Source organism: Arachis hypogaea, chromosome 13, assembly GCF_003086295.3.
Source record: "Arachis hypogaea cultivar Tifrunner chromosome 13, arahy.Tifrunner.gnm2.J5K5, whole genome shotgun sequence".
Taxonomy (NCBI): domain Eukaryota; kingdom Viridiplantae; phylum Streptophyta; class Magnoliopsida; order Fabales; family Fabaceae; genus Arachis; species Arachis hypogaea.
Genome location: NC_092048.1, coordinates 563,908 through 579,555, shown reverse-complemented (window position 1 = coordinate 579,555; position 15,648 = coordinate 563,908). Strand labels below are relative to the sequence as shown.

General features: G+C 33.6%; 1 protein-coding gene across 1 annotated transcript; it reads left to right on the top strand.

Annotated features, from left to right (window-relative positions):
• The first annotated feature begins 12,510 nt into the window (after positions 1-12,510).
• On the top strand, positions 12,511-14,819 carry LOC112736219 (probable polyamine transporter At3g13620). The gene is made up of 2 exons (XM_025785580.3): positions 12,511-12,641; positions 13,079-14,819. Exon 2 carries the CDS (start codon positions 13,181-13,183, stop codon positions 14,561-14,563), a length of 1,383 nt encoding a protein of 460 aa, XP_025641365.1. The 5' UTR covers positions 12,511-12,641; positions 13,079-13,180; the 3' UTR covers positions 14,564-14,819.
• The last annotated feature ends 829 nt before the right edge of the window (positions 14,820-15,648 follow it).

Below are 15,648 nucleotides of genomic sequence, written 5' to 3'. Positions count from 1 at the left end.
TATATAACGATAATCTTGTTTATTGTTATAAATACTAAGTTAAATAAATCATAATACTTTTAATTTAAAATTAAATGAAAATAAAACGAAATATTATCTTTTGGACTTTAGATACTATTTTTATTGAGGCTTTAGGGTTTAATAGGTGACATGCTCAAATATAAATAGTGACTTCGGGGTTTCGGTCCGCAACACACTAAAACCGCCTCAGCAACTCTTTTTCATCAGAAAAGTTGCAATTCAACCGTCCTATTAGGGATACAGAAGGTTTTAGTTGAGGACGACTCACACAACTCTTTCATTAATTTCTAATTTCTATGAGTAAAAGTACGCATCTTCACTACGATATATATTTTTTGTGATTCAATATAGATGATTTAGATTAATAAAACAATTTATTTCAACACTGTGTCAATATTTTTCAAGTCCCTGTATGATTAAATACAAATTCTCTATCTCTTCCATGCGTACAAGGACAATGAGTCGATTTGAAAAATATTAGGCATTCAAACAACTTTTTTAAACCAAATTTTTAATCAAATTTTTGCGTGTTTCTTTTTTTTGCAGACACTCCACTTTCTCTTCCCCCTCCTCTTTCTCCTCCTCCTCTTGTTATCGCTGCGGTCATCATCATCATTTTTTACATGCTTCTTGCTTTAACATTGTCATCATTGCCACTATCGTTGTTCTGTTGTTATTGTTGTTGTTGTTGTTGTTTAATTTATTCTTTTTTTTTCCTGTTCATCCTCTTTTATTATCATCATTATCGTTCTCGTCATCTTTATCTTCTTTTTCTCTTATAAATATTTAGAAAATCAGAGTATATAAATTTGTGTGTTATGTGAAAAAATTTGTATATTGTACCAGTGAAATAGACAATACGTAAATTTTGATGTACAATATAAAATTTTTTGAATGATTACATATCTAAAATCTCATCCAACTAACAAAATACATTTGTAATAAAATTTTGTGTTATGTACAAAAATTTGTGTGCTATATGCAACTATTTATGTGTTATATGCAAAAATTTGTATATTGTACCAATGAAATACGCAGAACACAAATTTTGGTATACAGCACACAAATCTTAGTGCATAACACAGAAATTTTGATGTACAACACAGAAATTTTTGGAAGATTATATACCCAGAATATTGACTCACTCAACTAATAAAATACATTCGCAACAAAAATTTGTATGCTATGCGCAAAAAATTGTATACTATATCAATAATTTTGTATTATGTGCAAAATTTTGTGTTATTATACTTTAAAAATTTGTGTGCTATATCAATAAGTTTTTGAAGCGCAAAAAAAATAGTGATTTATGCATACTTTTTTTGGCTACACTTAGAGTAAAGTCCCAATCCGGTCATCGTCCATTTTTTTTAAGGACAAGTCGATCCTTGTCGAAAAAAGTGGTACCACCCGGTCCTTGTCCCCGGTAGTCGTGAGATATAGCGGTCCTTCCGTCATCTCCAACGTCAAAACCTAACGAAATCTACTTACGTGTCACTTATCGCTGATGATGTGTCAATGAGTTGTTTGTTAAGTGCCACAGTGGCAAGTCAAAGATGGACCGAAACTGATTCGTCCAAATTATAAAGTTCAAAACGTTTCCGTTTTGTAACTAGAAAAACGGTTCGTTGAGTTTCTTCCCATATAACCCCAATCCTTAAACTGTATTTACAGGAAGCCCTAAAATATTTTCCTCTTCTGCCTCCAAAAGGCGAATCTATGACAATGCACATGGTGGTGTTGCTGAGTGGACCTCTGATAGTGCTGTTGACAAAGCGCGGGAGAGGGAACTGACGGCATCAACAACGGACTCTTTGACAACGTCGACAAAAGTTGAAGGTGGAAGGTGCAGAGGTAAGAATGGGTTTACGGTATTAAAAAAGGTGGTGAATTTGTATTGTTGTGTTTGTTTTCTTAGATGTTGGGAACATGGATTATCTAGAAAGAGTTTTTTTTTCTCTAGAGTTTAAGGATTGCATATTATATCCGTTATTTGTTTTTTAGTTATTACTCATAGTTTTGCACAAGGTTGGGTTGAACTGAAGGGTTGGCATGAATTTTTTAATTGTTCTCCATTGTTGCATCACTAAGTTGAACTATGACTGATATGAATTCTAGTTAATTGTGCTAATCTGACAAAAATTATTTTGATAATTAGGTCTTATAACACCCTACCACATAGAGTCTTATGCTTAAGTCATAAAATAGAGGTGACGAGATATTACGACCTCTAAAAAATAAAATAAAAAAAACTAGTACGTATAGTATTGCAAAGATGTTCATAACTAGGAGCCTTTGAAGAAAAGTGGGTAAATCAAAGTCGTAAAATCTAAAAGTGCAACACTCCGATTGATAACGTAAACGAGCAGACCAAGAGTAAATTAAAGCGAAGATTTATACAAAAGAGTGCCAAAATACATATATCAAGACTCGAGACTCGGCTTGCGAAGATAACCGATCCGAGCATATAAGTATACATACATATATAGTAATGAAGTTCCAAAAGAACCCAACAGACAAAATACAAGACCTGTTTCTCCAAAATGACCTCTAAGAGGAGTCAATACAAAATACATACACAGTGGAGAATATATGTATCTAAACAAGTATATAAGATCAAAATAAAACCCCAAGATACTAAGGATCTCCGCTAAAAGGAAGTCTCCAGCATGCCTCAGCGAGGAGCCTCACGTCCTGCATCTGAAAACCACAAAATCTGTATGGGTAAGAACCGAAGGTTCTCAGCATGGTAACAGTGCCCAAATATCTAACATGTAATGTTCTGAGAAAGCCGGAGGCAATTCTAGAACTTCCAGATTATACTCAAAGTGTATAAACAAGTCTAGACCATAAGAATCAAAAACAGGTAACTAACTAAAGGTCTTCATTCTAACTACAAATCCCCATTCCAAATCCTACAAGCCTCCCAACCGCCAACATCAATTGAAAAGCAAACATGAGTATATCAAATACAAGATGCACAAGTATGAAGCAAATAAGTCAATCAAGCAATTAGCAAATAATGATGTAGTCAATTAGGCAATCCAGATAAATCACACATAATGCATATGATGCATGCCTGTCCTAGTGGCTGATGAGTCTCATCTGTCGGTTATCTAGCCAACCCGACGTGTCCGATAGCTAACCCGGCCACAATCTCTCTGTTGTGCGTTAATACCATTAGAGGGAATACGTGCCCTGTCACTGTTAGAGGGTATATGCGCCCTGTCGCCATTAGAGGGTATATGTGCCCTGTCACCAATTCACCATTAGAGGGTATCTGCGCCCTGTCGCCCATTAGAGGGTATCTGTGCCCTGTCGCCCATTTACCGTTAGAGGGTATCGGTGCCCTGTCACCCTTACAACCAGAGAGAAGCATTTCAAACGTATTCACACCCAACCTTTCCATTCATTATTCATTTATTATATCCCATCATGAATTTACATATACATTTATCCTCAGCCATAACTCAACATTCATCTTAGCCATCCGACTGAAATTCATAATTCATTTACATTCATAAACCGTCATCACACACAGCCATTTGGCTCACATCATGCTCAGCCTTTCAGCTCATATCACACTCTTCCATTCAGCCCATATCATATACAGCACTCCACCATCCTCCCCAACAACTCATATCATCATAATCCATCATACTCAACATAACATCCCCTTTCTTTCTCCACAAGTTACCCTCTTCCCTAACTCACTCTCATTCACTAGGTATTTTACATCAATTTAAGATTTAGGGGATGAAATTGGGGGTTTATAAGTGTGAAATAACATTCCGGAAGGTTACAAGCTTGTTGGGAATGCAAAAGACTTGAAAACAATAGCTTTAGAAAAGGACTGGGTCGCGTGCGTACGCACAAGGGTGTGCGTGCGCACACCCAGAAGTATTTTTAGACGTGTGCGTACGCACAGAAAGCGAAATCTTCATGGTGGAGTGCACGCACAACGTGTGCTAGCACCACCACCAGTGCGTCATTCCCAACATGTGCGTACGCATAGGCCTATGCGTACGCACAGCTCAAAATTCTTCGTTGGTTGTGTGTGCGCATAGGGCGTGCTAGCGCTGCCACCAGTAGCCCTATCTCCGCGTGTGCATACACACAAGGTTGTGCATGCGCACAGGACCAAATTCTTGTGGAGTGTGCATGCGCACAGAGCTGTGCGTGCGCACACAAACCAGAAATCACAAATTCTGCAGAAATTGCAGAATTCATATTTTTAACCCAAACTTCCAACGATCATATATCCTTCCACAAAATTCGGATTTCCACCAAATTTAAACCATTTAAAAGCTTATGAAATTATCTTTCATTTGATATAAAAATCATTAAGTTTCGAAAACAATAGCTCAAGATATGATCCGTGGAAGTTCATCAAATTTTCATTTTTACCAAAAACTCATAAACTCCCAATTTCAAAACATACACTTACCAAACTCATTCAAAACCCACCAAAACTCATCCTTCTATCATCAATCATTCCCAAGTCCTTAATTAAACCTCAATCCACCTATTTCACCATATTTAACCAAATCTCAAATCATAATCAACATTTCATAATTCAAATTCCAAACAAATGTTCAATCCATCAATTACCATATATATATACATACATATTTCAATATCACCCTTCAACTCATACTCACCAACAAAAGTCTCAACATAATAATCAATTAAACACATCTATGCACATCACATGCTTGCCCACCATTATCATCATAATTCATATATCCAATCCAAATCCAAATCACCCCACAATTACATCAACATTTCATAATTCATCAAATATATCAACATGTCACAACCCACCAATGTTCATGCATAACAACACAATTTACATCATTCATCAACTAACTCATTATTTCAAAAACCCTATCCTAAGGCCACTAGTCTACGTTTTCACATAACATTACATTTTCGATATACGAAACCAAAACCATACCTTGACCGATTCCCGTTCCACCCGGAACACTCTCAAACTCACTTTTCCTCAACTTTCAATGTCTCAATGCTTCACCAACAGATTTTCAAGCACAAGCTCCACTCCAAGGCTTTTCCAGAACCACCAATCAAGCTCTAACATACATATATACAAAGCCTAAGCCATAATATCACACCAAAACACAATAATTCAAACCCAATACCATAAAACTCAGAATTTTCCACTAGAGTTTGAGGTACTTACCAGCCCAAGGATCAAGGGAACAAGAACAAGCTTTCTCCTCAAGCTAATTTGATCCTATAACACAAGGAGCTCACAAATTTCAACATTCTTGCCCATGAAACTCGAAACTAAGGGCTGGAATTCGAAGAAGAGAACGTGGCTTACCTCAAGATTTTTTGTGTGAGTTTTTTAGAGCTCAACGCCATGGTCGCGTGGTCATAAACAGTTCGTCAATCGAAGCTCCGGATCAAAAGTTATGATCCATGGAAGTTTGAGATGAATAGTAGCAAGGGTTTCAATCTTCCCCCTCCCCCCTTTCTTTAATTTCCAGCGTGTGTGTGTGTGTGTGTTCAAGAGGGAAGAGAGAGCTCAGCTCTCTCATTAAATGAGAGTTGGCTGGGCCCTTGGGTCAACTTGGGTCCAGTTGGTCCGGTTTGGCCCGTTCGGTCGGATCTTTAGCCGATTTCTTTAAAATTGGTGTCGAAATTCTTGTTTTAATTTTCTCTATCACATTAAACCATAAAAACCTCATTTCTCATTTTCTAGAATATATTTTAATTTATGGGTTAATTATCCACTAATTAACCGGATTTTACAAGTTTTTTTCATATAGCTCATTTTTCTGTATAATTGTTATTGTTATAATAGATGGATGATTATGTGGTAGTCCCTGTGTTTAACTATGGAGGTTCTTTTAAGAGGAACTCAGAGGGAATACTGTGTTATGTTAATGGGAAGGTACATAGATATCTACCGATGGATTTAGATTATATTAATTTCTTTGATTTAGAGACTTTATTTAAGGAGTTGGGATATGGAAAGTATAAGGGGATGTATTGGCTTGACATGACTACATCTGATATGAAAATTGGGCTGCATCTTATAAAAGGCGATGCTGAGATAAATAAAATGAGAGATAACAAGTAGAAAAATAAGAAGACTAATAAATTTTACTTATACTTTGATCATCCAGTCAGTGTTCCTGAGGTTGTTTATGATGGGTGAGGGTTGAAGTTGTTTTAACTGATTCATCATCCTCATCCTTAGATGATGGATATGAGAGTGCAGAGAACGAGGCCTACAAGCCTCCTCCTTCTGAGTTTGAAGATTATTATAGTAGTGAGGATAGTGCGGTAGAGAGAAATAAACTCACGGTGGTTGCTTTCAAGTAAAAACTTTTTATGGTGAACATAACTGTGGGAGGAATTTTCGTAGCAATCTTGCGATAGGTCATGAGTTACCTCAAAGTTTGTTAAAATTAGAGGTTGATTACTCAACCAGATTTAAAACTAAAGCAGGCTATGGAGTACATGATTAAGGACTACAATGTCCAATTGAGTGGAAAAATAATTAGTAGGGCTCTAAAGGCAACAAAAGAGGAACTGCGTGTTACACATATGAAAAATTTTCATTAAGCATTTCAAAGACTAGCAGACAAAGCAGTTAATTTGGGAATGTAAAAGGTGCACGACTCAAATTGAATTTAATGCATCGATGGAGAAGTTGCAGAAAGTCAGTCTTGAAGCATAAGAGTACAAGGAAAGGTTTGATCCTTTCGTATGGTCAAAAGCATTTTTCAGCCACGGCCCCAAAGTGGATAATATCACCAATAATATGTGTGAGGTATGGAATGCGAAGATCATTGCATCTCGGAAAAAGTCCATACTGACAATGTGTGAAGAGTTAAGGTATTATCTAGCTAACCGTGGATGCAGTGAAAGCCACCTACTCATATTGCATACAGCCAGTGAATAGTAAGAAATATTGGGAGCCTATTGATTGTGAAAGACCACTTCCTCCTCCAATCAAGAAACTTACTGATAGACCAAAAATGAAGAAGGCAGATCCAGTTGAGAGTGAAATGAATACCAATAAGGCTAGAAAAATCCTAGACCCACATGCATTTCTACTCCAACATAAGTACCACCTTTTACATCCATGAATTCAACACTTCCAAACCAAGGATTTAGGCCCCTCATCCAAAGAATACCACTCTAAATAACATTATTTCAATAGAGATTATTGCAGCAACAAGTTCTAGCACAACTTCAAGGATCTTAAAAGTTCATCCCCACTCCAGGAATGAAGCCACCTAATCAGAATTGAACAACAACAAAAGAATAGTTGTGTGTGTTTAGCATTGACTCAATTAGAGACTAATGTCTTTGTGATTTTTTTTTTTTTGGAGTTTAGTATGGATAAGTATGTTTTGAAGAAACTTAACTTCATCTTCATTGTTTTGTTAGAATCCTTTCGTGATGCCTTCTATTGTTAAGGTTGTTTGGCATAACTGTGGCCTTATCTCATGTTGGAACAGCAGAAATGATACATCATTCCATATGTATATGTGACAATAACTAATTTGCTTAATATATAAATTGCTACTTTATAGTATTTCAGTATCTCTATTGCTTTTATATTACGACTTCATAGTTTAATCATGGTATATACTAGTTATACCGATTTGAAGAAGCTAAATAACTAAACACAGCCATGTGTCAAATTATAAAAATTCATCTTCATTTATGCACAAAAATGTTTCTTGTTTCACACTACTACAACCATGATGACATTGCTTCAAAGTAAATCATAAAACTACTGCCCTTTCCTACTCAAAATTCCTTAGAATTTTTGCAATAACTACTCCTGCAACAAATGCTATAACAATACATTCAACACCACTGCACCTGCTTTGAATCTTATTCACCCTAGATTGTATAACTCAACTTCTAATTCGGCCAATCTTTTTTCAATCTCATTCACTTTGTCATGAACACCATGAGAATGGCTTTCAAAATGAACCTCCTTCTGCTTCAACCCACCAAAATGAAGATTCTTGCTAACGTCCTCATTAAAGGACGAAACATACTCATCAAGCCATGCAAAATACTTGCAATGAGGTGCTGAAATCGGCAAGATAGGGACAAAGATTTTAAACTTTCAATCGAAATCTAGATGAACGAAAAAAAAAATAAACTACCTTAAAGTATGGGTAGCCAAAGAATAGTCTGGCCAGATTTAACTCAATTCCTGACATGAAGAGAACGGCATGAGTGCCACAGTTACATTTTAGGGCAACCCACTTCTTCTTCCTCGATTTCGAACTCGCGCTAGAATTCAAACTCCAACTTTCAAAGTCGATTGCATATCTTCGACTTTGCCGTTTGGAGAGTGACAAATGCTCACCATTCTAAGTCATGGTTTTTTAAGATTCAAATACTATTTTCAGGAAAAGAGTAAGAGGATTCAAGTCTTGAGTATTAAATCATATAATTCCAAATCTTTTACAAAACTGCGACGTTTTGGTTCCACAAAAATTGGATAAGCCGATTCCTATCCAACCTTCTAATGTCCAACATAGTATTTAAGGGCTACATAATCATTATTAAGTGACACATAAATAGATTCTGTTAGATTTCAATGCTGAAAATGACGGAAAGATTGTCATGTCTCATGGCTATCAAAGACAGTAGTATCACTTTTTTTGATAAAATTAGTTTGTCTTTCGAAAAAATAGACAAGAATCAAATTCAGACTTTATTCCTAAACTTATACCAACTTAATTACAAAAGAACAATGCTAGGGAACCAAAAAGGTATTAGCCAAAAACTAGTCAAATATCTCTGGGTGAATTCAAAATCTCTACGAGTTAATATATATGGATGTTTATTCTGCGAAGTATCAGAATGTTTCTTTTTCATACTAAATGGATGTTCTTTTATATATTTTTCGAATTTTTTTGTATTACAAATGTGAATGTCTCTATTTCTTTAAGAATTTCATAATTTTTTTAAAATTTTATAGATATTTAATTATTTTTGCTAAAATATAACTGAATATTTCTTTTGTTAAGTATTAGGATGTTTTTTTTTCATATTAAATGAATATTTTTTTTATATTTCTGTAATTGAGATGAAGCGAAAGGGAAGAAAAGGAACATTTCTTCTTCCATGAAAGCTTTGAGGAACAAGGAGCAAACACAATCTGGCTACCCAAACAAGGCACGAGGCTACTCCTTTTATATCACAAGGGCGGTTGCTGCCGCTTAATAATAATAAAAGCTAGTTCCATAGATCTTGTATGGAATAATAGGCTTCTATTTTCTGATGCAGGACTGCTATTCCCTTCAAAAAAGCAAACAAAAAAAAAAAGAAACAAAAGAAAAAACATTGAAAAAGAGATTGAAAATTAACCCAAAAAAAAATAAGAATAACAAATGAGAGGTGGACTTCGGGCTTGTTTGGGTGAGCTTCTAAGAAAAGATCTTTTTTCGAGTTATCTTTTTTTAAAAGATCTTATAGAGAAGTAAAAGTAATTTTATGTTTGGATATCTCATGTAAAAAGGTCTTTTTATCAATCAATTATGTTTGGGTATAACAATATAAAAGTACTTTCTTGTTTATTTATTACATGAAAAACATCTTTTTTTTAAGGAAAAAAGATCTTTTAAAAAAAGATGTAAATTACAACTTCTCAAAAAAGATCTTTTTTTGATTTTACTAGTGCTTTTACTTTTACTACTAGAAATTTGCCAAACACGTTAAAAAAATAAAAAAAAAAGATATTTTTTCATTGAAAAAAGATCTTTTTTTAACAAAATAATGGCGCCCAAACATGTACTTCGTGTTGAAGCAGTTGTCTTAGATGCGCTTGTTGAGGGCGTCGCAGAGAGCATGGAAGTCGCCGGCGCTTCCAGCAGCATTAGTGAGAGAGAGAGGTCTCTGTGTGATTGTTGGAGGTGGATAGGTTAATATGAGAGAGAAGAAGAAGATTTTTATAGGTTTTAATTAGGTTTACTTAATTAATTTTAAATTTTTTAAATTTAAAATTTAAAATTAATATAATTTTGTTTAGTTTTTTGTTGGTAACCTTTTGGTTCCATATACTTTTCCATTACAAAAACACTTATGTAGGTAGGATGCCCCCATTAATTTTTGCATACAAAACACGAGGAAGGATAAACAAAGCACATGGCGGAAGAAAGGGACAATTATAATCAGGGTAGAGGATTCCTCAACCAAAGCGCTATTATCACCCCCTTTTCTCCTCCTAAATGCCATAGCAATACACAACAAAATAAGTAAGTTTAAAACACATGTAAATAAAATTGAATTTGAAATCCAATCAATTTGCTACCATGTGAGTGAATCAAATTGTTGATGGGTATTAGATCAAGTGTATAATGAACGTTATAGTTATATGTTGAGTAAACAATTAAGTCAGTTTTCTTCTAGATCGGATATTTTGATTATTAACAAATTTTGACTCTTAGAAAATTATTTTTTTGGATAAATTAATCTTTTCATTATTTATAATTAATTTTTAATATGTGTATTTAACAAATACATTTTTAACAAATTTTATTATAAGATAATTAAATATTAAAAAAATATAATTATGAAATAAATTAATTTCTTTTAAAATATCTAACAAATTTTATTATAAGATAATTAAATCTTAAAAAACATCACTATAAAATAGATTAGTCTCTTTTAAAACGATAAAAAAATTAATTTATCTTACAAAAATAATTTTTCAAAATTTTTAAAAAAATAAAAAATTATGAAAAAAAGGAGTCTAATCTAAAATTTCTTTAAAATCAACTTGAGTAATTTACTCACGTATATAATTGCATCTAGTGCAAAAGAAAAAAAAAATCATATATGAATCAAAATATTAAGCTTATAAAATTGACTTTTTGAGAGCGACGCTCTACGGTTAAATAAAACGGAACCACCAATCGGATTGAAAAATATATAATTAATCAAAAAGAGTTGACAATTCTTGAGTTTGAGATACATATTATTCTCATCAAGTTTCCTCAAAAGCTTGGATGAAAGATAAAAAAATAAGAGTGGTAAGTATAAAGTAACAAGGTGACTTGATTGGAATTTTGCATCATAATTGTATGCAAACGCAAGTAGGGTGTCCGCGGATCGGATAAGATCGGATATGGCCGAAAATTCGATCCGATCCACACAATTTCTATCGAATCGGATCGGATATGATATCCGCACTTTTTAGTGCTGGATCCGATCCGATCCGATCCGTATATTTGCGGATCGGATCGAATCAGATATCGGATATATCCGCATAATTAAACTTTCTCTTTTTAATCACATTTCTATGTAAAAGAATTCGATAAAAATATTTATTTCATACTTTTAAACTTATTTATTCCTAAAATATTTTTAATCAAACTCTCTCTAAATAACAAAAATAAAATAATACAATATATGAATAATAATTACTAACTAAAACATACAAACAAGTAAATATAATATCAAACATATATATTTTTTTATTTTTTAATTATTATAGTGCGGATTTACAAATCCGTGGATCGGATACGCGGATGTAGAGCAGATATCCGCGATCCGATCTGCAAAGGGTGTGGATCGGATCCGATCCAATCCAATCAATTTGTGAATTGGATTGGATGCGGATATTTACTGCGGATCTGCGGATACGATCCGATCCATGTACACCCTAAACGCAAGAAGTTTGACATAATTGAAGCGTTAGATTAATGACTTGGCCAACATTTCCGGAAGCAGCTACTACAGAACAGAGTACACGTTAAGAAACACCACATTATTTCATTCCCTTTCTGCAAGCTTTAACTTGTAAAGAGATAGACGCAAAGGAAAACACCACGTGTTCTCATTCAAAACTTTACTTTAATGCTCCACTTTCATTTTAATATTATTTTTTAGAAAAAACAAACAAATAAGTCTGATTTTTTAATTTTTTATCTTAAAAATAAATAAATTTTTAATTAATTAAAAATATAAAAATATTTTTTATTTTTTAAAATGTAAGACATTTAAGTCTTTTTAAGAAATTTATTTGTTTTTATATATTTTGAACATAACACATTTTATATTTTTAATTAGTTAAAAATTTATGTGTCTTTAAATTACAAAATCAAGAATTTATTTATTTTTTTATGTAGGTGATTTCTAATTAATTTTTTTATAAATAAATAAAGAATTAATTTTTTATATTTTATTTTATATTTATTAAAAAGTTTAAATTTTATTATCATGATTAATTTTAACCATATCTTTAATTTTAATTTAAAAAACTAAATCATTAAACTATGGTAAAACTAATTATACAAATTAGTAATTACAATAGCTTTCAAAAAGCCTCCTTTTGCAATTTTTCCAAATTGCTCACACCACTCAATTTTCTGAATCTGTTCCAACAAAAAATAAAAAATAAAAAAATGAAAGTAAAGGTTAAAAAAAAAATCAAAATGAAAGGAGAAAAGAAATTCATCGATTGCAAACTCGTTTACGAAAATTAGTATCTAAATTCATTCTTTTACCACGCCTCATTTTAACTATTTCTCTGAAGACTTTCAATATTGTAACATAATGCCATTATTCCAATTGCCATCACCTATCAACGGAAAAAGAAGAAGAAAAAAACAGAGGTAGCATCCAAATTACATTGCTTCATGCAAACAGAAATTCGATCGATGATCTAATCTTCTCCAATTTTTTTTTTTCTTATCAATTCTTTTAATCTTTTCTTTTATTTTTATCTTTTGTATGTGGCTGAAAGAGAATAAGAAATTGGGTAATTTAAAAGAAAAAAGGTGAAATTATAATGTAAGATTTCTGTGAAAACTATTGCAATTAATTTGCAGAAATAGTTTTATTCTCATTGATTTGGTTATTCAAATTCAAGTTAAAGAGATAGTTAATGTTAATTATAATGACTCAATTAAATATTTTTTAGAAATTACTTTTTATTTTTAACGTTTTCTTTAAGGTGATAGACCACAAATGATTAAAAAATATCACTTTATTAGCACCTAATTAATTAATGAGTTACAATTTCTATCCTCATCATGTTGGTATCTTACAGGAATCTAATGGGATTTGGAATCATGATAAATTCTTAGAGGCTTGAGTTCCAAGCCAAACCAATCCACAATCAAGAAGAAAAAATCACATACAACACAAGAACATGGTTGTTTCCCAACACCTTCTTGAACACACAGAAGAAGATGTGGAGAATTCAACCCAAAACCCAGACACAAACACACCAAAACCGCCACAAAAGAAGCTAGCACTTCTCCCTCTAATCTTCCTCATATACTTCGAGGTCGCCGGCGGCCCGTACGGCGAAGAAGCGGCGGTTGGAGCGGCAGGACCGATCTTCGCCTTACTGGGCTTCACGGCGTTCCCTTTCATATGGAGCATACCGGAGGCACTCCTCACGGCTGAATTGGCCACAACTTTCCCCGGCAACGGTGGTTTTGTCATATGGGCTAATGAAGCCTTTGGGCCCTTCTGGGGCTCCCTCATGGGCTTCTGGAAGTTCTTCAGCGCCGTCATAAACTTAGCTTCATACCCAGTTCTCTGCATAGACTATCTGAAACTGATGATCCCAGCTTTATCTTCTGGTATCCCTCACACTCTTTCTATATTCATATCAACCTTGTTTCTATCTTTTTTGAACTACTCTGGCTTGGCCATAGTTGGTTACTCTGCGGTGGCTCTAGGAGTTGTTTCTCTGTTACCCTTTTTGTTATTGTCCTTGATTTCGTTGCCCAAGATTGATCCAAGTAGATGGTTAAGTTTTGGTCAAGAGGGTGTGAAGAAAGATTGGACACTTTACTTTAACACAATTTTTTGGAACCTTAACTTTTGGGATAGTGCTAGTACTTTAGCTGGTGAAGTTGATCAACCCCACAAAACATTTCCAAAAGCTTTGTTTTGTTCTGGCATGTTAACTTGTTTTGGTTACATAATTCCGTTGTTGGCTGCAACTGGTGCTATGGAGCTTGACCAAAAGAATTGGTCTGGTGGATATTTTGCTGATGTTGCTGAAATCATTGCTGGGAAATGGTTGAAATTTTGGATGGAGATTGGTGCTGTTTTATCAATTGTTGGTTTGTTTGAGGCACAACTTAGTAGTGCTGCATACCAACTTCTTGGTATGGCTGATTTGGGATTCATACCAAAAATATTTGGTGATAGATCAAAGAAATTCAATACTCCTTGGATGGGGATATTGGTGTCAACAATTATAGCAGTTGCTATGTCATTTTTTAGCTTCAATGAGATTATATCAACAGTGAATTTCTTGTATAGTTTGGGGATGCTGTTGGAATTTGCATCGTTTCTTTGGCTTAGGAGAAAATTCCCATCATTGAAGAGGCCTTTTGAAGTGCCATTGGGAATGAAGGGTTTGATCCTAATGTGCCTTATACCTTCTTTGCTTTTGGTGTATGTGATGAGTGTTGCCACAAAAGCAGTGTTTGTTGCAAGTGCTTTCTTGACTTGTGTTGGGATTCTTTTGTACTATTTCATGAATCTTTGTAAGGCCAAGAGGTGGGTTGAATGAATTCTAAGTTCAATTGGAGGTGTATGATTGATGTATGTAATTATCTGTTATTCTTGTGGTGATACAAATTTGGTTAGTGATTCTTGTCACACAATAATTAGGATTGCTTGGTGGGTGTATTGTGTTTATTTGTATGTAGGGTTCTGTAGGAGAGAAATTGGATTCTCCTATGCCTAGGTTTATTATTTATTTAATACTTTGTAAATTGGATTATTATTGAATTTTAGTGTTAATTATAGTATCATTTTTGTTTGCATTGGGAGTTTCTAGATTCTAGCATTTCGCTACTATAAGGCACTTCTATTTTTAGGGTTTTTTATTTTATTATTTCCAAAGAATGTTATTATGTTTTAATTTTAGGAATTGTGCATAGGTTTTTTGTGTTTTCCATAATATCCCTAACCTGATAGGTTAAGGACTAATTCGTCGTGGATCTGAGCTCCATTTAAGGGTCTGCCGCTGGCCAATGAGTTGCTGCATGCACAAGGCGGGGTTCGAACCTCCGACACTTGCTTAAGCAGACGAGTGAACTGACCATTCGACCAACCCAAATTAATTAAGTTGTATGTATATTTAGGAAATAGAGGGTCACCATACTCTATTTTGTTTGTGAATCTGATTGTAGCATGTAATTTCTCTTGGGCTTTTTAAAGCCCCGTTGAATACCAAAAAAATCAAAGAGAAATTAGTTACTGTTGGTCAAACTACAAGGTAAATACCAATCATGTCTACTTTTTTAATTAAAATAAAGAGATTGTCTTTAAATGAAAATAGTAGTTAAGACGTTGACACTATTATATTAAACAATTTAATTAAATATATCAAATTATCTAATTATTTGCAGTCATTATTTTTATATAAAAATATATTCATATGAGTAATAATTTTAAAATAATAATTTCAATAATCTTGCCAATGAGTAATAGCTCAAATGACATAGTCTCCCCATACTCAAATTAGAGGTTGTGGGTTTGAGTTTCATATCTTTGGTAAAAAAAAAAAAAATTCCAATAATCTTTCTTCTTTTTTTTTGGACCATGCCCATGATGGGCTAATAGCATTTCTTTTTAGTCAGAATAAGAATA

Bases quoted from the DNA above. Each gene is read 5' to 3' on its own strand.
- LOC112736219 (XM_025785580.3), top strand. From the start codon at position 13,181: ATGGTTGTTTCCCAACACCTTCTTGAACACACAGAAGAAGATGTGGAG.